The sequence below is a fragment of the Ursus americanus genome, chromosome 35 (assembly GCF_024610735.1).
Source record: "Ursus americanus isolate L20-20 chromosome 35, mUrsAme1.1.p, whole genome shotgun sequence".
NCBI lineage: Eukaryota > Metazoa > Chordata > Mammalia > Carnivora > Ursidae > Ursus > Ursus americanus.
The window spans coordinates 6,019,499-6,043,492 of NC_142161.1; the positions used below are offsets into that span (position 1 = coordinate 6,019,499).

General features: G+C 40.6%; 2 protein-coding genes across 5 annotated transcripts in view; both read left to right on the forward strand.

Moving 5' to 3' along the window:
- The window catches only part of LOC123795729 (uncharacterized), a 486,557-nt gene that overhangs the window by 1,687 nt on the left and 460,876 nt on the right, over positions 1-23,994 (forward strand). For 3 of the 4 annotated variants that reach the window (XR_015722978.1, XM_087858964.1, XM_087858966.1), the window contains exons 2-3: positions 353-424; positions 15,608-15,717. The gene's annotated coding sequence lies outside the window, so the exon portion shown is untranslated. The remainder of the gene's footprint in view (positions 1-352; positions 425-15,607; positions 15,718-23,994) is intronic. The other variant, XM_087858965.1, reaches the window with a different exon arrangement.
- HDAC8 (histone deacetylase 8) lies at positions 2,957-3,798 on the forward strand. Its single transcript, XM_087859007.1, is given in 1 exon segment — positions 2,957-3,798. A coding segment is annotated over 1 exon segment (411 nt). The 5' UTR covers positions 2,957-2,971; the 3' UTR covers positions 3,383-3,798.

The window sequence follows — 23,994 nt, forward strand, 5'->3', positions numbered from 1 at the left end:
ACATGATTCTCATGTGTTTTTTGTGAGGATTCAGAGAAATAAGGTCTGCCTAAGGGCTTTGAAAACTGAGAGTTTAAGCAAATATAAAGCATTGTTCTTATCTCCATGTCTATATGAAATAGAATTTAAGCAAAGAAGTTCTATGGCTTTCCAAAAGTTGTCTTAAGCAGGAAGCTTCTTTGATTTAACAAGCTCTTTTACTGTGGGTGGGATTCTGTTGACAGCTCTTTGGAATCAGCTTTTGGGTATTTCAACAATTTTGTGAATTAAGATATCTCTGTATTTGTTTCTACTGCCTGTCACTCAACATGACTCCCACCCTCTGTATGGCTACCCTCTATCTCACCTGCAGGTCATCAGTGCAGTCTTTGCCTCGATGAGACACGTGGGACTTACCCCAGTGCCCCGATCGCTGTTGCAGCAGGTGAGTTCTTTGGTTGCAGCATTCATAGAGCTAACTGCCACTTGTCTGTGGGAAGCATTTTAAGCATGCAGACCTCTCAAAGACAAAAAATGCTTGTATTTTTACACAAGAAGCCTTCCAGAAGTTGTAGAAAGGCGGAAGTACCTAGCCCTGGACCTATCACAGTACAGGTAGATACAAACATTTGCAGAATATATAGCAATTTATATCATCCAAATCTTCTTTTTTTTTTTTTTAAAGATTTTATTTATTTATTTGACAGAGAGAGACAGCCAGCGAGAGAGGGAACACAAGCAGGGGGAGTGCGAGAGGAAGAAGCAGGCTCCTAGTGGAGAAGCCTGATGTGGGGCTCGATCCCAGAACGCCGGGATCACGCCCTGAGCCGAAGGCAGACGCTTAACGACTGTGCCACCCAGGTGCCCCTATATCATCCAAATCTTCTGTCCAACCTCCCATAGATCCTAAAAATTCTTTCTTTTTTTTTTTTTTTTAAAGATTTTATTTATTTGACAGAAATAGAGATAGCCAGCGAGAGAGGGAACACAAGCAGGGGAAGTGGGAGAGGAAGAAGCAGGCTCATAGCAGAGGAGCCTGATGTGGGGCTCGATCCCAGAATGCTGGGATCACACCGTGAGCCGAAGGCAGACGCTTAACCGCTGTGCCACCCAGGCACCCCACTAAGAATTATTTCTAAAAAATCACAATAATGATAAAATTGTAAAGAAGAACAAGAACGGGATATAAATGTTTCTAAAGGATGGAAACAGGATACAAGCATGTTCTTTTCCGAGTAAAATGCTTTGTCTACTTAAATTTTAAATTAATTGTATCTGTTTTTAAAGTAATTTTTATTATTGGTAGTAAATAATACATGATATTAAAAAGAAGCTCAATCCAAAAGTCTCAGTAAAGAGAACGTTTCCCTCTCCAAGAAGCATTGTTACCAGTTTTTTGCATCTGGTTATAGAAATATCCCACACACGAGAGCAAGAATAGTTGTTTTTTTTTTTTTTTCTCTTGATGTCTGATCATGAAACCATAAAACTGAAAAATGCCTTACAGGTCATCTACGTGCCAAATCCTAGACTTTTAAATTACAATTATGTTCTGGAATAGAAAAGGGAAACATGAAAACAGTTTTCTCTTGTGGCACAAGTATAGTCATGGTTGTAAGGACACCGGATCACATGGCAAAACCCTACTTCTGAGTATTAAGTGGTGCAAGAAAAAAAATTGTGTTCACCTAGAGTTCTCCTGAAACCTGTAATGCCCAGTGTCAACCTCAACCTAAAACACCCACAGATTTAGATGTCTTAGTTTGCCTGGGGCTGTCAAAGGAAGGGCTGTCTAAATAGCAGATGGGGGGTGCCTGGGTGGCTCAGTCTGTTAAGCGTCTGCCTTCAGCTCAGGTCATGATCCCAGGGTCCTGGGATCGAGCCCCACATTGGGCTCCCTGCTCAGCGGAGAGCCTGCTTCTCCCTCTCCCTCTTCTGCTCCCCCTGCTTGTGTGCTCTCGCTCTCTCAAATAAATAAATAAATAAAATCTTAAAAAAAAATAGCAAATGGAATGAACTGCTATGGACAAAGACAGCTTGATCCAGGAAATTGTGCATTGTAACTATTTTTAACAATGTCACTTTTAGCATCATCAATCAATGTCTTCAAGACTAGTAAAGTCTGTATTTTTTTTTTTAAATCCTACTACACAATGTAGCTAACGGCTTTTCAAATTCTTCATTCTGATGATGTGTTTTCAGGTAAGAAATTCAAGAAGTCTCAGCTTAACTTTTAGGTTGATCCATGTGAGAATGCCATTTTTCTTGACCATAGTCCCTGGAATATTGGCAATATTATTTTGCTTTTCCCAATGGTTCCTCTGGCAAGAACAGAATTACCCCCAGGCTAGGGATAAATCTGTGGCTGTTGCATGTATATATTGAGTGGGAGTGAAACCTGTCACTTTTAGTGACATAAGATGGTGGGGAGACCCACAGCATTGAAATAGGCTTTGGTGCTTATGCTTGGGGCCCTATTCTATTTTGCACACAATTAGTATTGGTGTAAAGTTTTATTAATATTGGTGTAAAGATTCTAGCTGGTTTATGAATGAAATCCACCTTTTTTGACTGAGTTGCCACGGTACACATTCTGTCCCTAATTTACTAATTAATATATATCAGCCATGTGTTTCCATTCAGATTGTTAGTTCCTTGAGTGCAGGGAACAAGTCTTAAATTCATTTTCCCTCATCCAATGCCTAGCTCAGAAGCAGGAGCCCATCAACAAATGACAGTTACCAGCTGTCTCCATTCAGGTGCATCATCAGGGATAGGAGACAAAGAGCTGACCTCTAAAAAGAAGGAATCTGCTATTTTGAACACATTCATCAGTATAAAACTGCGTCTGTGATAACTTTCATAATCAAAGGTCTGGGCTATTAAAAGTATATAGTAGAAATAGTGGGGAGAGGAATAGGAACCAGAGACTGGGTTGAGTCCGAACAAAGCCAGATCCAGATGTTGGCTCCAGAACAGCTGGAATTGGAAGATGGAGGGACCAGTATCTACACCTTCCCTTGATACCAGTTGCTGCCTCGTTTCCATCTACAGTCCCAAGTAGGTCAGCATGGGTGACTCCCCGGCCAGAGTCCCCACGTAGGCCAGTACGGTACATTCTTTGATTGATGCATGTACACTGCATAAGCAAATGAGAATGGGTAAGCCCAAAGTAGCCTCCGGGGAGGAGATGACCACCGTCCACACTGATGCCTATCTGCGGCGTCTCCAGAAGGTCAGCTAGGAAGGAGATGAGGATCATCCAGACCCCACAGAATATGGGCGAGGTTATGACTGCCCAGCCACGGGAGGGATATTTGACTACGCAGCAGCTGTAGGAGGGGCTACAGTGACAGCTGCCCAATGCTTGATGGATGAAATCTGCAAAGTAGCAATTGATTGATCCAGAGGGTAGCATCAGGCAAGGAACATCTTCACCAGGAGTTGATTCCGGCTCAAGAAACCACTTTGTTTGCTCATCCATAGGAAGCAACTCCTCATCCGTTAACGTTTTATCATGAGATTGTAGCAATTCAGTCACATCTTCAGGCTCCAATTCTAATTCTAGGTCTCTTGCTATTTGCGCAAACCTTCAATTTGTAAAAACCACATTACGTGTGGAGCACAATAAAGTAAAGTGCAGTAACAAAGAAATAGTGGGCAAAGGAAAGGAAGACTTTCTTGAAGCAATAATGCCTGAACTGAGGTCTGCAGGAGAAATCTGAAGGAATTAGTAAGTAAAAAAAAAAAAAGGAAAGAGAATTTCATGCAAGTCAAGAGAAAAGAGAAGAGTCATACTTTACTTAAAAGTAAAAAAAAAAAAAAAGGAAAGAGAATTTCAAGCAGAATTTTTAAAACAGCACTTGCAAAGGCACTGTGGTGGGAGGGAATGTGAACGTTTGGGAGGGATCTTAGAGGTCTTTTTTTTTTTTTAAAGATTTTTATTTATTTATTTGACAGAGACAGCCAGCGAGAGAGGGAACACAAGCAGGGGGAGTGGGAGAGGAAGAAGCAGGCTCATAGCGGAGGAGCCTGACGTGGGGCTCGATCCCACAGCGCTGGGACCACGCCCCGAGCCAAAGGCAGAGGCTTAACCGCTGCACCAACCAGGCGCCCCTCTTAGAGGTCTTTAAGTTTAACCGATCACTAACCCCATGGACTTCTGATGTAACTCAACATCTAACAAGAACAGCTGCCATGAGGAAGCCAACTGTCCTCAGTGAGAAACATAAAACAGTCTGGTGGTCAGCAGCATGCCATGGTAGAAAGGGCAAGGGTTTGATTTTAGACAGATTTGGGTTTGAACCTCTGTTTCATCTCCTTCTTGCTATATGATCTTGGGCGAACTCTACACCTTCCCTTGATACCAGATTGCTTGTCTCATATTACCATCTACGTATGGTATTCATTGGAGGATTAAAAGGGCACATGGGTAATGTACATAGCACAGGACCCGACCCACAGCAAGTGCTGAATAAATACTGCTTTCATCTCCCGACCACCCGTCTTGGTAACGGCAAGAAAAATGGGAGGCGGAATCCCAGAATGTGTTTTGAGTCTCCAGTCTGAGCCGGTTCTTAGAAGCATTGCCTCTGCTACAAGCAATCATATTTTATCTCCCTAGACGCACTATAGCATTCCTGTTCTCACAAAAATGATTTAACATGCATAGAAAATGCTTTAAAATTGTTTTACCTTCTCCTGTCCAGATATCCTAGTGTTTCCACCTATTACTATATTTCCAAAGAGAAGGCAGTGGGGGGAGGGGTAGATTACTAGTTTAAAGATTGCAGCATTTGTATTTATGAAGTTAGGACTCAAGATTTACTAAGACATTATACAGGTCAATTTCAACAGTGACTAGTTCTGAAGTTCTATCACAAATAGCCAAGTATGACTCTTCTCTTTTCTCTTGACTTGCATGAATTGAAAGTCTTGAAGAGTGGTCTTCCGCAGAAAAAAATACATACTAACGTTTTGATCACACGCAACTGCAGCAGGGACGCCCCCTTAACTCAAACTTGGTTTGTTGTATTAAGTTCGGAGTTTGTTAGACGGAACTGTCCTAATGACGCCTTCTTTAGTTCAGCAGTGTTTTTGAAAGACCTGTTTTTGGTTTAAAGTGACTGTCTCCACCAAGATCCAGAAAAGCGGCTAGGCTTTTGAGCCTAACAGAGAGTCCTTTATGCTGCCGGGACACAAGCAAGTCAGTGAGCACACAGAGCTGCTATTTCTCCCCCAGCTTCTGTGCTGCTGGTTTAGAGGAGAGAATGATGCAATCCCTTCTTGTCTGAGATGGAGGGGCCTCCCCTGGGACACGCACAGCTCCTTCTCCTCTGTACGTTCTGGTCCCCTAGCCTTCCCAAGACAGTCACAGGGAAAGAAACTCCTGCGGCTCTGTCCCTAGAAGCTCTTCAGGCCCAAAGGACCCGCCCAGCCCCAGGCAGCCCTGAGACTGCTGCTGAAACTGCCTCATTGTAGAAACTTGATGCCTTTCACTGCGCTTCTCAGGGTGCCTACCCCGGGCAGTCCATGGGGCGTCAGACTCTTGGTTTCTGCTCAGGCCCCCTGCTCAGGGTCGTGAGATTGAGCCCCACATGGGGGTCTGCGCTCAGTGTGGGGTCTGCTTGAGAGGCTGTCTCCCTCTGTCCTCCTGCTCGTGCTTGCTCTCTAAAATAAATTAAATCTTACACAAACACGACTGCCCTTCTCAGACCAGCAGCCTCAGCCTTACTTGGGAGCTTACTAGAAATGCAGATTCCTGCTCAGCCCAGACCCAGCGAATCACAATCTGCCTTTTAACAAGACCGCCAGTTAATTCGTTTGTAGGTGAAAGTTTCAGAAGCATGGGCTAGGTCACCCAGCCAAGAAAGACAGGGAAAAAAACCCAAAAAGCACTTTAAATAAAGGTGAAATGCATTTCCTTTGCCCCAGATCTCCTTTCTTCCTCCAATCTCCAGACCTCGTCTCTGTGTACCTAAATTCAACCCTGTCGTTGTCGAGCTGTCTGCAATGCCTGCTCTGGAAACCGTCACGACTGCCAGCAGAAGTGTCTTCCACTCACTAACCTGTGTCTTACTGCAGTCTGTTTACACCGTGCGTCTTTGCACAGGTCTAATCCATCCTGCTCGAGGCTTGGGATTTGCCTGAATCTTCGTTCTAGCCTCTAGAGTGTCTAGCATGGTGGGCCCTGGGGGGGAAGAGCCTATTTATTTAATGAAACAAGGGAAGGGAAAGAAGAAAGAAACAGCAACATTCATGAAGTAATTGCCTCTGAAAAACTGAGTGCAGCCCCAGGGATGAGCTTGAGCCTGTTTGAAACAGGAACCCAGGAACCATGTTATATTCATCTTTAAAGAGCCCCAATACACCGGACACGGAAATGTCCCCATTTTCCAGAAGCTAACTGGACCAGATCAGATTCAGACCCACCCCATCACAGCACTCCTCATTTAGACCTCGTCCAAAGTAGACCTCTTTCTGGAATAAAATCACGATTCTGTTTGCTGGAGACTTGATCTCTGCCTTTAAGTATGCTCTGGCCTCTGAACGGACTAACTCTTTGCCCACTTTTTTGTCCCATGTCTATTCCCACTTGATAGTTAATAAATTCATTTTTTTTCTAAAGAAAAAAGGTATTTTTTAAAATCTTTTTTCAGATTCCTTTTTTTTTTCTTTAGAAAGAAATGGTGATGGGTGGTGGGGAGGGCACGTATTGCATGGTGCACTGGGTGTTATACGCAACTAATGAATCATCGAACTTTACATAAAAAAATTAAATTAAAAAATTAAAAAAAAAATAAATTAAAAAAAAGAAAGAAATCGTACTGAAAAATATTTAGTGTTTCTAATTCAAGTTTTCATAATGCATCCTTGAATAAAGGTGATGAGTTTCTGGCTACAAGTTACAAGTTAAAAGAGCAAGTCATTTTATTACTCTTAATTGATAGCTGAGTCAATTAAAAACCTGGACTCTAGATGAGATTTATGATGTCATATTCAGAATCAATATGTCTTCCCGAGAGACATCCTGGTGTCGTTATAATTTTCCCACACATAAAATATAATGGGAAATGTTCCTAGGACTTATAAGAAATTAGATGCTACTAGTGTCAATACTGTTGTGACTCATAAAATGAGTATATGACCCACATGGGGAGCCTTTGTTGTAGGACTAGAATTCACATAGTGTAGGTATGTTTTCTTTGATGAGCATTAAAAATTCAAGATCAGTCATTTTGGGGGTCCTGATGTTATAATGTTTTCCAGGAAAAATTGATGATCCTGTGGGGGCAATATTAAGAGACTCTAGCCCTGTGGTTTCCACCTCTGTGAATTTCTTTTAAGGAAACAGCTCTATCATAGCAGCATTAATTGTAATAGCAAAAATGGGTAACACTTCTCAGGAAACAGGAAATAATTTGGCCATATTTATTAATATGGTCATCTTTAATAATAACTTGGTCATAATTTAATAATTGGTCACATTTAATTAATTAATCAATCACATTAATTAGGTCATATTTAATAATAATTTAGTCATATTTGATGAAATATTGTGTACCATTTATAAACAATAAATGGGATAATACGTGGAGACTATTTATTTTTTTTTTTAAAGATTTTTTTATTTATTTTATTTGACAGAGATAGAGACAGCCAGTGAGAGAGGGAACACAAGCAGGGGGAGTGGGAGAGGAAGAAGCAGGCTCATAGCGGAGGAGCCTGATGTGGGGCTCGATCCCATAACGCTGGGATCACGCCCTGAGCCGAAGGCAGACGCTTAACCGCTGTGCCACCCAGGCGCCCCGTGGAGACTGTTTATGAAACCAGCTTAATTTTTAGAAAATTTAATACATGACATTGTGTAAGTTTTATTGAAACTAATCATATGCCCAGGCACTGTACTAGACATCGGGTTTGCAGCAATGAAAATGACAAATATGATTCCTGACATAGTGACCTCAGAGTCTGATGCAGGAAAAAGACATTAGACAAGCTGATGTATAGTTAACAAACTGTGACTCATGCCATGGAGTAAGAGGTTAGTATATAATACGGGAACCTAAGCTGGTTTGGAGAAAAGGATATTTGTCAAGGAAACTGGGGAAGAAAAGGAAGAACCAGTTAGTGAGGGAAGACTGGGGGAGAGTGTTCTAGGTGGAAACAGCAGGAGCAGAGGAGCAGAAACCCAGATGTGGGAAAGGGTTTGATGCCATTACCGAGGTGGAAGAAGGACCAGTGTGATTGGAGCATCATTCGTGAGAGGCGAATGGTGTGCCCCAGGCGACAGGTTCAAGCAGTGCTTTCAGGATTTACCTATTAATTCCTTTGCAGTTCCTCAAGTGGAAGGGTGGCGGGGACCTGTTTATGTTTTAAGACCACTTTGCACTATGTGGGGAATGGTTGGAAATAAATCAAGAGTGGAAGAAAGGAAAGCACTTTGGAGACTATTGTGGCAGTCTGGGTGAGAGAGATGAGAGTGGTTTAGGTAAGTTTTAAAACTGGGGAAATGAGGAAAAGGGGACAGTAAACTATACTCTGGCGGTGAGAAAAATGAAGTGTACTAATGGGTTGGGAGTAGGGATGGAAACTAACTCTGGTCCTCCTTTGCTTCCTTAAACCACTGGGTACATGGTGATGTCACTTGCATATTTCATAGAGTTGGAAATTCAGGAAAGAAAACGAAGATATCCATTTTGGACAGGAAGTTGAGATCTTGCCAGAGAACCACGTGGAAGAGTCAAAGAGGTAGTGTACAGGTTTGGAAAAGTAGATCAGAAAACAGATCTGGTTGGAAATTTGATATTTGGGAGCCGTTGGCATTCAGATGGCATTTGATGCTGGTAAAGAGAAGGAGCGTAGAATGTTTAGGGGGGGAAAAGCCCATTTTCACTCCCAAGGAGCTACAGCATTAAGAGATCTTGTTGAGGAGGAAGAGCTATCACAGGTGACTTCCAGGCTGGAGCTTTGTTGGGTAATTCTGGAACAAAGAAAATAGTATTTCAAGAAGGAAAGTGTGATCAGCTGTGTTGAATACTGCTGCGAGGTCAGGCAAGATGGTGTGCTCTTATGGATAAAAAATAGTTGTCTTATTCAGGTTTGTTGACGTAATTTCAGCAGGATAGTATCTATGATGTATTTACTCCATCTTGATCCCCAACCTCTTTGCTAATCATTGTTTTTGCATCTATTTATTGTCATCTTAAATATTAACCAGGTAACGCTCTTACTCCAGTCTAGGATTAAACCTTCAAAAGGTTTTAAAACTTTTTTTAGCCCTCCGCACTAACAGCACAGCTGCTACATGCCCAAAGTCCCCGCCTTTTAAACACTGTATCGAATGTATGGTTTGCTTCATATGAGTTTTTGCATTATCTGTAACAAATTATCTATTTCTTCCTTTAAATTTATTTATAGCATTTTGCTCTTTCCTAAAAATAAAACAACAAATATCAAAACTACCTTACTCAGGCAAAACTACCTTACTCAGGCAAATTCTGGAGGCAAAGATGACAGAAAGTATCCGAACCAGATGGTCTTTTTTTTTTTTTTTTTTTTTTTTTTTTTACATTCTGATATCATATTCAGGAACTTAAAGAAAGGAAGTGAGATGGTTTGGACAGGAAACTAATATCTTTCCAGTTTGAGGCCCATGGGGCAGGATGGGGACAAACCCCCACCCTCCACTTAAATACCTTGACTATTCATTTTCTTCGCAGTGACTCAGAGCCTCATCCCCCTATGGCGCTCGTGCAGAGGAAAGCAGAAAGAGGAAGGAGCCTCCAAAAGGTCTGGTCTCAGCAAAATTGGCAGGACTCCATTCACTTCCCCCAACTTTCCACCTAAAGGCTTTAATTACACTGTTAGATAGTGGTCTCACCTCAAGCAAAATTCTTCTTGGCAAGACTTCAAGTTCATGCAGATTGCCTTCTGTAATCCTCTACAACCTGTTATGCTTACCAGAATTAGTCCAAGGTCACTTCCCTGCTGCATGTGTCATGAGACAGGCGAGGTCTCCCTGTTACTCCCTTGTATTCTGACTTTTCTACCTCCTATTGTCTGTATCATCAGGCATATTCAGATAGGTCTCAAGAAAATATCTCATCCTTTCTATTTGTGTTCTGGATGACACAGCATAACCTACACAGCACTGGGGGCTAATGGGGGTATACGGGACCGTTGGAGAACACTGGAGACTGGATGACAGAGAGTGAGTGAGGATGTGTTTAAGGGTTTTATAATGGCAGGTGCCGTGGTGCCCAAGACGAGAGCTCTTTAGGAAAGGATGATTGCATTTTTCTAGTGATGTCCTTGACTCTTAATTTTTTAAAAGATTTTATTTATTTATTTGACAGAGGGAGAGATAGCCAGTGAAAGAGGGAACACAAGAAGGGGGAATGGGAGAGGAAGAAGCAGGCTTCCCAGGGGAGCAGGGAGCCCTATGCGGGGCTCGAACCCAGGACACTGGGATCGTGCCCTGAGCCGAAGGCACGCTTAATGACTGAACCACCCAGGCACCCCTTGACTCTTAATTTTTGCCCAAAGAAATTTAAATACAGCATGTGTAATTTGCATTTCTCCTTTTATCTACTAAAGGAACCCTCCCAGATGAAAGAGGAAAAACACACCTTTTTATCACTTTCTTCTCTTTTATCGTAAACCAGCTTCTCTTTTCGGAGAATATTTCACCTGATTCTGGTTGTTCTTGGAGATAGACTTGCTGTGAAGTTGTCCAATTAAGCAAACAGGTGTTTTCATCCTATAGAATGCTGTATTGTAATTTTGCTTGATTTTCATGCTCCAGCAATCTGCCATGAGAAGAACACACCCCAGGTAGCTGCTACCACTTTATCCCGAACCCCAAAACAAGCAACAGTGGACTAGACCTGAACCCAATCCAAAGCCTAGAGCCAAGTCCAGCCATCTTGCTTTCTGAGACATAACCTCCCAGCCAAACTAGCTTCAATCAGCTGAGCCATAGTCACTTGCAGATCCATGAGCATTTAATGTGTGTTCTTGTAGCAATCAGGTTTTAGGCTAGTTTGTTATGCAGCAGTATTGTGGCAATAGCTGACTAGTACATATACTTAGAGGAATTATAGCATAAACATAAGCACAGAAAAGCTCCTTATCTAGCTTATTCATCTTCCAGTCTAAGCCTTGAAAGGGACAGCATCAAAATCACTTAGTCATGTCATTTAGTTTGAAATGAATTGGGCTCACTGCACATATCTTTACAAAATAGAACTTATATAAAAATACACTGAATTTGAAAATAAATAAAGTCATTCAAAATTAAAAAGCCATTTTATTTTCAAATATTTTTAGCTGGAGAACTTTCCAGTGCAAATGTTCTTAAATAGGGGGGTTTTGTGTGAGTAACAGCAGAGCTGCAATAACGCTATTATTTGTGATCCGTTCTCCATTCACCCACCCACCCACCTGTCCACCTTCATTATTTTTTACAGTTTATATGGTCATTTAGGAACAATGCAGTAGGTTTTAGGTAATTCATATTAGAATTTAGAATCAGAAAAATTGCTTATCTTTTCTGCATTCAAATTATGTAAGAAATCCATGATCATTGTAGGAAAATTCAAAAGTGCATATAGGGGTGCCTGGGTGGCACAGTGGTTAAGCGTCTGCCTTCGGCTCAGGGCATGATCCCGGCATTGTGGGATCGAGCCCCACATCAGGCTTCTCCTCTATGAGCCTGCTTCTTCCTCTCCCACTCCCCCTGCTTGTGTTCCCTCTCTCGCTGGCTGTCTCTCTCTCTGTCGAATAAATAAATAAAATCTTAAAAAAAAAAAGTGCATATAAACAAACAGGGGGAAAAACCCTACATAAATGCACCCCCTAGAGATAACTTTTGTTAAAATTGCATTGTTTCTTTTTACCAAACTTTTCTGTGTGCCTGTGTGTATTTTTATATATTTTTAATTACAATGGATTCATACTGTGCATACTGTTCTGTGAACTGCTTTTATTACTATTATGTTGTAACTTCTCTCCACGAAGATAATATAGAGCTACATAATCATTTGTAATGACTGGCTGGTATTTAATAAAATACACACTCTATAACTTGCCAACTAGTCCCCTATCTTTGGATGTTTGGATTGTTTGCAGGTTAGTTTTCTTTTTTTAAAGATTTTATTTATTTATTTGACAGAGACAGCCAGCGAGAGAGGGAACACAAGCAGGGGGAGTGGGAGAGGAAGAAGCAGGCTCCCAGCGGAGGAGCCTGATGCGGGGCTCGATCCCATAACGCCGGGATCACGCCCTGAGCCGAAGGCAGACGCTTAACCGCTGTGCCACCTAGGCGCCCCGGTTAGTTTTCTTTTAAAATATACACTGTAAATAACACTTGGATGAACAGTCTTGTTCATATATTTTTTTTCTCCCTTTTCAAATTATTTCCCTAGGATCAATTCCTAGAAGGGATATTGCTAATACAAAGGAAATGTACATGTGCAAGACGCTTGTCAAAATAAGTCCCAGAAAGGCAGTACCCATTGCATTCCCTCGAGCTGAAAGATTTTACTCTATCTTCCAATCAACCCCCAGTGCTGCCTTTTGAAAGAGGGTTCTCCCTCATCTGTTTTCTTTTATGTATCTACTATTTACTCTATTTCTACTGCGGGTAATTTGAGAAATTCCCTCTTTCCATTTTTTCCCTGTGACATATAAAGAGATAAAACATGACTTAAGAAATGTCCTGAATGCATAAGTAAAAATAATCATGACAGCAAAGCAGTCTTCTTTTACAGAAAAAAAAAAATACTTTTAATTATGGCCTCAAGATTCGCTGGAATAATAGCTAACTAAATCATAACCTTTACAATTTCATGATATTAAATAGGGCTTGTTGGAAATGAGTCATTTTGTACACATTGCGAGTTTTATGGTGAGTTTAATGTCACTGAATTTAATTAACTTAAATTGTCATTTGCACATCATTATACTGTGGAAAACCCTCCTCAGTCAGTGAGCTCTTAGCACTGAACAAAAAAAAAAAAAAAAAAAAAAAAAAGCAAAAAGCACAGCTCCTCTCAGAAGTTATAAGATCTATGGGACTAATTTATTAGGTGAAGACACGAAGGCATAAAGCAGTGGATTCTCCAGCAGCCGGAGTATAAAAATATCATACGATTATAAAGGTAGGCCTGCTACCATGGAAGAAGAGAAAAATTAAGATAAAGGAACATTTTCCTGGGCCAAAGTCAGTCTTTTGTAATCACTAATAGATGAGATTACAAACTAATGCCAGAATTTTCCGTGGGATCGTCACTTGGAAGTGACAACTGGCATGGAACCTCATCCATGCCTCTCCCAACTCCCAGAGATCACACAAACACATCAAAAAGAAATCCTTTAACAATGGTTTTAAGAAGGCAAAATAAAAAATGATAATATTTTGAATATTGCAAAATAAGCTATTACAGTGAAGATTATATGGAAAACCTAAAATCTCTTAAAGACCAGCTCTTAACGGTGCCTGGGGGGCTCCGTCGGTTAAGCAACTGCCTTCGGCTCAGATCATGATCTCAGGGTCCTGGAATCGAGCCCCATGTCCAGCTCCCTGCTCGGCAGGGCGTTAGCTTCTCACTCTCCCTCCGCCCCTCCTCCCTGCTCTTGCTCTCTCTCTCTCTCTGTTAAATATATAAATAAAAATCTTTAAAAAAAAAAAAAGACTAACTCCTAAGATGTCTTTTTGTCATCTTAATCATTCCTATGCATTTTGGTGGGAGTTAGGAAGTTCTCATGGCAAAATCAGACTTTGAAAGACCTTCTTCCAGCATACTTTCATTCAACTAATTTCTGGTTTGCTTTTCTAGCACATTAATTATTTTGTTGTTGTTGTTTTTTTAACATTAAGATAGATCATTATATTTCAAAGTGCTTATTTGACAAAATCATTAACATTATTCTATAGAATGTTATATTCAGAGGCAGTATCCTATAAAAATAATTTACACTTTCAAAAACAGATCTCTCCTGCTGTTTATTTCTCTAGTAGCATATGTATTTTCTGGGTGTGCCTTTTTATTCAAATTAAGTTCAATGACTATTTACTGAATAACCACTTAGTACAAGACTTTGTGTCAGAACTTCGAAGAACTAAGGATAGAGACAGCAGATTATTGGGCGCCAGGGGCTGGGGGAATGGAGGGGGGAGAGGAGTGATTGTTTAATGGGTATGGCGTTTCCATTTCTGATGATAAAAAAGTTCTGAAACTATCTAGCAGTGATGGTTGTATAATACTGTGAATGTACTAAATGCTACTATACATCTTTAAATGGTTACAGTGGTAAATGCCATGTATTTTACCACAATTAAAAAAAAAAATCTGGCAGGGGAAAAAAAAAGAACTAGTGGGGTCGATAAAGGAGAGGCACAAGTACTCCACTACCGAAGTACACTTAATCGGAAAATGTGTTTAAATTATCCTCCCAATATCACTATTGATTTCATGCAGTAACTGTGTCAATCCGATTTAATAAGCATGCATTATGAGGGTGGTGACAGGCAGTCATACTTAAAACTGAACAGGAATGGGGAAATGAGTAGTAGATGGTCCTTGCCTTCAAGTAGCTTTCGATTTTATAGGGAATTAAAATAACTATAAAAATGTCTCATGCAAGACAGAATGTCAAGCCGTACAAGAGAGCTGAACATCGTGCTGAAGGAAGTGAAGAGGATAATTAGATTAATTCTTGGGGAAAGCATCAGGGATGTGATAGCTTTTTACTTGGTCTTCAAGGATGGGTCTGATTTTGCTGATCACAGAAGATGCTAACAGTTGGCCTAGGTGAAAGGAAGAAGAGGGGGAAAGTACAGAGCCAAGAAATGCAAGAGGGGCACCTGAGTGGCTCAGTCGTTAAGCGTCTGCCTTCGGCTCAGGGTGTGATCCCAGCGTTCTGGGATCGAGCCCCACATCAGGCTCCTCTGCTGGGAGCCTGCTTCTTCCTCTCCCACTCCCCCTGCTTGTCTCTCTCTCACTGGCTGTCTCTCTCACTGGCTGTCTCTGTGTCAAATAAATAAATAAAATCTTAAAAAAAAAAAAAAAAGAAATGCAAGGTAGTTCTGGGGAGTGCCAGTAGCTGGCTTGGCTGGAAGGCATAGTTTAATAGGCCAAACAAGGGTAGTGAAGTGTGGGGAGGAGTCAAGGATGCAGAGGAGAGGACTGAAGACATTTAGAGTTTGAAGATTATTTAGAAGTAATTGCTTTTCCCAACTCTTTACCTGCTAAATGGATTTTTTAAAAAAGATTTTATTTATTTGAGAGAGAGAGAGTAAGAGAGAGAGAGCACGAACGGAGTGAGGGGCAGAGGGAAAAGCAGGCTTCCCGCCCAGCAGGGAGCCCAGCGGGGCTCGATCCCAGAACCCCGGGATCATGACCTGAGCTGAAGACAGAACCCCAGCCAACCGAGCCACCCAGTTGTGGGTATATGCTAAATGGCTCTTAACTGCAGCATCTGAGGAGTGGCCTTTTGGAATTCCTCTGGTGACTCAGAAGTTACCACCTCCCACAACAGCTCAGGATTGCTGTGAGGTGACTAATGGTCTGAGTTCTTATATTGATCGGAAGTCTGCCAACAACTTTTTTTCTTTTTTTTAAAGTAGGCTCCACGCCCAGCATGGAGCCCAACATGGGGCTTGAACTCAGGACCCTGAGATCAAGACATGAGCTGAGATCAAGAGTCGGAGGCTTAATCGACTGAGCCACCCAGGTACCCCTGCCCATAATTTCTATCTATTTATTTTAGTTCTGCCTTTGAAACCACACTAAATAAAATGAATTTTTTTTTTCATATCCGCTCTTCTGTATTCAAGTCAGGAAATATGTTCTCCTTTTATCTTCTCCTTTCTAAATTAGATATTTCTGGGCCCTTTAATTATTCAGTTATTTCTCTTATGACATGCTTTTTAAGACTCCTGCAATTCTTCTTGCCATTCATTAATTTGGTAAGCATTCCTTTGATGCTGATATTCAAGGCTAAATAAAATATTTTAGAGGAAATGGTGGGTGATATAATTTTAAATAAACTGCTATAATTAATTTCCCTTTCAGGTAAACTTTGAATTAGTCATTAATTGGTCATCTCTAGAAATGGTCATTGAACTAATTAGGAATTCATCCAATTTTATATTTATTTTCATTGACCAGTATTTTATTATTTTGTTCGTGGACTTTATTATAAGGCATCTTTTTAACTGCACTGCTAAAATTAACATAGTGACTAGGAGCTCAGGCCCTGGCGTTGAAATTCTGTGATTGGTCTCCAGCAGAGCCAACTACTAACTGTGACCTTGGGCAAATTACTTAATTTCTCTGTGCTTCAATTTCCTCATCTATAAAATGTGTGTAGAGATACTGCCTACTTTTTTTTATTAAATAAGTTATTATCTAGCAATAGTAAAAATAAGAAAAAAATAATTATTACAATTATTACGGTATTTTAAAAAAATATATCCACAAATTCTTTGATATTCCTCCCTTCAAGGGGTAGAGCCTAATTTCTTTTTTCTTGTGTGGGTGGGATTTAGTGACTTCTCACAAACAGACTACATAGTTTTTCAACAAACAGTATCATGGCTGCCTCGTTTCTTGGTTTGCTCAGTCTGGGGGATATAAGCTGCCATGTTGGTTTTCTACTTCTATGTAACAAGCCACCATAAATTTAACAACTTAAAAGAGCATACGTTTATTAGCTCAGGTTTTCAACACAGCATGGCTAGGTCCTTCTCAGGACTATAAAGTGTATTTGAACAAGGACATTATAGTCCCGTATATGCTTGCAAAAGGCAAAAAACACAAACGTAAGGAATTCATAGAGGAAAACTGGAAGTAGGGAGAGTATTTGGGTTGCTATCCAACAGCTCAGTATAGAAATCATATTTGCTCCCAAATTGCTGAGGTGGCAGTGGGACTGGACAGAGAGATCGGAAGGGAAAACCATTGAGGAACTAAACTACTGGATTTAGCAGTTGAATTACTATCAGGCTTTGATGGAGTCCTGGGACTTCAGTGGTCAAGACGTACAAATGTGGGAATGAAGAAATATACATTAGGGAGTTATTCAATGGTGGTAATTGTTCAAGTTGTGTGTGGGTGACTTGCCGTGGGAGGGTGTAAAAAAAATAGAGCTGAAAGAAGAATGTTAGGGGATACTTAAATTTAGAAGTGTGGCAAGTAGAAAGTCAGAGAGAGAAAGACAGAAATGGAGCATTTTAAAAGGTAGGAGGAGAGCGAGTAGTGTTAAGTGGGAGATGAGAATTTCAAGAAGGAAGGAGGTAAGTAATATCAATGAATGCCCTTTCTTAAGGTTAGAGAAGATGAAGACCAAGAAGTTAAATGACAATGAATTTAAAAGTGTGTTGTAAGAAAGAAGAGGACACAGCCAGTGCCTTTCTAAGTGCGGCGATCTAGGGAAACTGACAAAATAAATACATTTCTCTGAAAGATGAGGAGAATGACGTGGTCTCTGAAAAACTATCCCAATTCTAATATTCTTCCTGTTGGAGCTAGAGAATCCTGAGAGATTTCAAGGAATGATTAGTTAAATATTTCTCTCAGTGGAGGTTAGTCATTTAACTCATTGCCAAAAAGAACAATGCTGCATCTTAAGTGCTTCCTGAATTAAAAACCCTGGACTCATAATTTGGGCGTTGGTCATTCACTGCTGTCAAAGCCACCTTGAGGCTGTTCTTGCTGCAGATACTCGACATCCATCCATCATGACACCTGACGTCCATCCATCCCACTCACGACCACCCATTAACCAAACTGCCCTGGGCCAACCTGGGCAACTTTGGGGGAACGAGGGCCTACATCATCTAAAAACATTAACGTTATAGAGATGCAATGCACATTTAGCAGAACCACAGGGACTAGGTTTGAATAAGCACTTGCCATGCTCCTATCTTTTCTCCATCCCATGCCCCAGCCAATTTTACTGAAGACAATGTTTTTTCATGGGTATACAGATGTCATTGCTAAGCTCATAATCAATTCTGATAGAAATAAGAGAACACAATGGGGCGCCTGGGTGGCTCAGTCAGTTAAGTGCCTGCCTTGGGCTCAGGTCATGATCCTGGGGTCCTGGGCTAAGCCCTACCTCAGGCTTCCTGCTCAGCCGGAAGTCTGCTTGTCTCTCCTTCTGCCCCTCCCCCTGCTCATGCTCTCTTGCGCTCTCTCTCAAATAACTATATAGATTCTTAAAAAAATAAAAAAATAAGAGAACACTAATTATTCACCTCTCTCAAGAAAATTAAATTTATATACTTTGAAGTTAAATTAAGTGTTGTGAAGAATTGACATTAATTTATGAAGCCTATGAAAATGAGGGCCTGTTCCTTTGAAAACACACACGAAATTTCCTTATGTATTATCACAGCCCTTTCAAACATATTTTTTTAAGTGGCAATATTCTGATTCTGTGTGTGTGTGTGTGTGTGTGTGTGTGTGTGTGTGTGTGTCTAATTGCTGACATTGCAGAAGTTTGGTTTTCTTCAATTTTTCATTGCTAGTGTCTAATAATCCAGATATATTATGAGAAAATAGGATTCAGTATAGTCCAGAAACCCCTATCATGAATCCTGTTTCTAGAAGAAAATGCATTCTACATTCCTAGCAAGTCTATATTCCCAGCTTTAGAGCAAAAGCCATTTGAAATTTAAAGACTGCTTGTACATATGTAACCAAAATACGGTTAAATATCTTTTCTTTAAGGTAACCAATCTGAATTCTCTGCTATTATTCTTTTGAAGTTATTTTCTGTGCAAAGTATCACCATAATCCCTTTGCTGTGTATTTAGGAAAGTGGTGATGCAACGTGGCCATCATTATGCCCTTGGAGCCAGGTCGAACTGTGTTCCAATCCTGATTCAATCACTTGCATGCTCTATGGCTCTGAGGAAATTATTGAATGTTTAATTTTAGGTTCCTATACTGTAGAATAGGAATAACGTAAGTCCCTATCTCTTAGAGTGATTGTGAGGATTAAGATCAACCATAAAGAAATTTCTGTCACAATAACCATTTCTAGAGAATGAAATGGTAGTTTTTTTTCTTTATCATGCACCCATATCGGTAGAAATATTCTCATCCTATAGCCTTTATTTATAAATTATATACATGTTCTTTCTAATATAACAGCATAAAATGAACATAAAAGTAAAATTTGAAAAGAATGTGACAGATGAAATAGGCATAACTTAAAAATAAATCAAAATATAAGGTACAAATGGGACATTCATCATATTTATAATTTTTCAAACAATTCCAAACTCCAATGCAACTCCAGATTTTTAAAAAGGGATTAGAAAATTCTGTTTCCAGGGTTTTTTTTGTGTGTGAAGAAATAAAAATGTTAATGGGTAACACATATCATTTTCACACAGTCACACAATGATACAAACATTTCTAAACACCCATTTGCAGAAGTGTTCCCATAGCACTAAAAAAGAAACCGTTGCTTTCTTACTCATTGCTAAAAGATAATCTTTATCTTGATGGAGCATATCAGTTTTGGGGTGGTTTGTTTTCTTTTAATATCTGTGTGAGGCTTACTATTGATAGGCACTTGACATCACAGAAAAGATCAGAAGATTTGGATCATATATTTTCTCTAAAAGAAACTATATAATTCATTTTTAAGTTTGACGGGAGCTTGAAACGTTTGGCCATAAGATAACCAGTGAACCTCTCTGCAGTACAGAATATTTTCACGAGCGTTCCTCATCTTCTGAGCACTATTTATCTCACAACGATTCATATGGTGCTTACCATTTACAGGAACTGTTTTAGGCCCTTTGCCAGTATTACGCCCGTTCATCTCATGACAATATTCTGAGTTAGGTTTCATTCCCATTTTACAGATGAGGTAACTATGGCAGAGACAAGTTGAAAAAATGTTCAAAGTCAGGCAGGATTTGAAATGAGCCATTTTGGCTTTAGAGGCTGCTTTTAACAAATAGACTCTGGTGCTTAAGATTCTAGTAATGAAGATAAAATACCTTTAAATTCCACCTAATGCATGTACATTACAAACGATTGGAGTATTCTAGAAGCAGAGATTGGGTAAAGTTGCCGATACCGATTCTTCAGTATCAGGAGCACCCTGCTTCCTTCTGGAGATGTCTTGCAATGTGTACTCATGTGACCACCTAACGTGCAGGCCACGTGAGGGCTCTAGTGTGGACGATATTAATACCCTTAATCTATTTCTTATTTTTCATATACACATAAGCGCGTGTTTTAATATCTTGTTCCCAAATTCCACTGAATGACCGTAGAGTCTTCAGGGTTATGTGTGCCTCTCTTTGGAGATTACTGCTGTGGCATCTGAACGTAGATGGAAGAGGAGCTCAGATTTGCTTGTGTCTCCTTCCAAAGCTAGAAGTTATGTTATGTGTTCATGTATAAAGAGGGGTCCCCCTGGATATGTGGGTATCCATATTTTTATATATATAGACATCCTGTTAGGTTACAATCTACTGGTACAAATGAGTTTGTACAATATGAACCGTATGTCTTGGAATCTGTCAGGAATGTGTCACCAAAAATTTTCTGAGGATTTTCACAAAGATAATGTGACACATTAAAATCAATATATTGGTTTACTCTTCTCGATTTCCAAGCATTGGAAGGACTTGCTGGGTGAATGCCTACAAGTAGTCCATATTGTTGACTAGAATAATTTAGATTTCAGAGGGTCAAACTAATCTTTCACTTATGTATCTCTTCTGCTTGTTTGTCCATTTAACTTCTGGAGACCATGACCCAAATGGAGGAACACAGCGTCAGAGAACACAGACTGTAAATCAATGACGTTCCTCTTTAGAGCAGGGATCCTCAAAGTGTGAGAGTCCTTTGTTTGGCTGTGGGCCAGTCTAAAGCAAAACATGCTCTTCCTTCGACTTTTCTAGGTGAATGATGCACAATTTATGCAGACGGTATATTTGTATTCAATTTAACTGTCCTCTCAAATGAGTTCTAACACTTTGTAATTTTATTTTTAAAAAATTTTTAAAGATTTATTTCTTTATTTGAGAGAGCAAGAGAGCATGCACAAGTGAGGGGAGGAGCCGAGGGAGAGAATCTTCAAGCTGACTCCCCACTGAGCACGGAGCCTGATGCAAGGCTTGATCTGGTATAATCTCTGTGAGGTCATGACCTGAGCCAAAACCAAGAGTTGGACGCCCAACCGACTGAGCCCCCCAGACGCCCCCAAATTTTGTCATTTTACACAAAATCAATTATGCGTGTAATTGATATGCATTATCTGCCTTTCTATTGTTACAACAAATTTATATATATATATACACACACACACATATACGTCTATATATGGCCTTTCTTAAAATCTACTTGTTTAATCACACCTCACTGTTAATCACTAAATTCTTTTTCTGGTGGAGACTGGAATGGATCAGGGAGGCCTCTACCCAGTTGTCTAGATCATTCTGATTTTATACACTCAGATTGTGTCCAGTTCTGACAGACTCCAATAAAGAAGTTATGTAAGTCTGTGTCAAGACGCCAGTGATATTTTTTAAAAAGGCAAATGACCCAATCCCAGATCGGAGGGATAGTAATATTTTGCACAGAGAAGTAAATGAAAGAATGTTGGGGATTGAAGAGCCTCGGATCATTTTTGAATATTTAAAGTCATTTTTTGAACATTTAAGATTTATACCTGTGCTGTCCAATTTGTTAGCTACTAGTCCTATGTGGCTATTCGAATTTCAATCTAGGTGAATTAAAATGAAATAAAAGGAGCAATCCGGTCCGACAGTGGCACTAGCCCATTTCAGGGGCTCCGGAGTCTCCCGCGGTTGGTGGCTTCTGCTCAGAGAACAACCGATATAGACCATTTCGGTCATCACGGAGTGCCCTGCTGGAAGCGCTGGTTTAGACTATAAAACATCGGAGCAAATTTTATTCAGAAACTAGCAGCGGTAGCTGACAGAATGGTACACAGCATTCCCAAATGGTTCAATTTGAAGAAGGAAGAAGAAAACAAACGATTATGCAATCCAAGATGGAAGTGGAACCCACTACATGGAAGCAATTGTCAGCCGGCTTGTTAAGCCTGGAAAAGGAGAATGTATTTTGCGGAATGGCCTGCCTCGTCTATTTAAAGCAGTAGCACGGAGCAGTTGCAACCAACACTTGTGAGACTGCCTTTGTTTGATGCAGAAAAGAGTCCCACCCTCTTTAAGGGGGGCTCAGCTTCTGAAATGTGTGCTTCGAGACAGGGACTGTTGCTTTTTCACTCTGGGCACTCTGCTTGGTGCCTTTCCTAAAAGGGATCTAAATTAATTTTTTTTTAAGATTTTACTGATTTATTTGAGAGAGAGAGAGCAAGAGAGTGAGTGTGAGCAAGGGGAGGGGAAGGGGCAGAGGGAGAAGCAGGCTCCTTGCTGAGCAGGAAACCCAATGTGGGGCTTGATCCCAGGACCCTAAAGTCATGACCTGAGCCAAAGGCAGATGCTTAACCAACCGAGCCACCCGGGCGCCCCTAAATTAATGCCTAAGTCAAGTCACGAGGTGAGTGAAGCCACGCACATCATGTGTATGGCCGTCCATTATAGCTTGAATACTTTGTATGTTTGAGGAGTTTTCCACAGTAAGAGCTCCTTTTTTCCAGCATAGAAATTCTGACTATGAAGGTAAAACCCATGCTCCACAGTCTCTCTTGCAGGAGCAACTCAGGCAAGTGACCTGGGCTCCACCAGTCAGCGGAGCCAGAAGTGAGCAGCCGAGGGAAACAGGCTCTGTGTGGGTGCTGCCCAGTTTTCACAGTGGCACCAGCAGCAGTGTTGGCAAGGCCACCCGCCTGACACAGAAGTGGCCCGGGTGCTGGCTGCAAGAGCCATTCTGGTCAAGATCTGTGACCTAACGCTTAGCACTGGAGGTGGTCATGTGCTCCTCAGACTAGTTCTGTGACTTGGTCTTGAACATTCTTCCTGGAAATTGGGCCTCCAGTCTTTCTCCAACTCTCCCATTTTTATTCTGTGAGCTGTATAATACTGTTTAATAAATCCTCTTTCTGCTTAAATTAGCCAGAATGGATTATGTGGTTGTAGCTAAGAATGCTGATAAGACAGGCAATGATGCCAGTTCATGTTCTGGACTCCTAGATATTCATTAGTTTACTCAGTATGCATTTATTACATGCTTAGCTGGCTCTGCATGAGAGCTGGCTCTGACTGAGCTTTCCAGCTACAGTACCTTTGTGAATGGTGGTATCAGGGAGAGGTGAAGTTCTGGAAGGAAGACAAGTGTTGGACATTGAGATCGAGAGCACTCGTTTCTTCCCTCAGATACACAGTCTGTTGCCAAATTCCCACAACTATGTCTCTTAAATATCTTCCCCATACCTCCTTTCCCCACTTCATAGCCCTTCATTTAGTTGACAAACATTCGGCTCAAGCATTTGTTATTTCTCACTTAAATTATTGAAATAGCTGATTACAACAATAAGACCACGTAGTTCCTCCCACACCGTGTTGTTACTTGTTAATATGTCTTTGCTTATGCTGTTCTGAGAACCTAGAAAATCCTTACCGCCCCTTATACTTGTGGATTGGATACCTCCTATTTATACTTTAAGATGTAGATTTTTACCTTTCCCATTTCCTACTACATTATATGGTAATTATGTGATTGTTTGTTCCACTTATCCAACTGGATTCTGAGCTCCTTAGGGCATGTTTTATTGACTGTTATGCGTCTCCAACCCTCGTCCCAGTGCCTGGTATACAATAGGCACACAATCAATGCTGTTGCAAGAACAAATGACTTGTAATTATTTATTACATGCTTATTTCCCCATCTAGTCTACAAGCTCCTTCAGAGGAAGCAGTCTCACGTATAATAGGAATTCAACAATGATTGGTGGTACACGTAAATGAGGTTTGCATGGAGCCTCAGTCGAAGGTAATTGGCGGCAATCAAATTTATTATTCTAAGGCTTAGAATAGAAAGTAGGGCTGGCTAT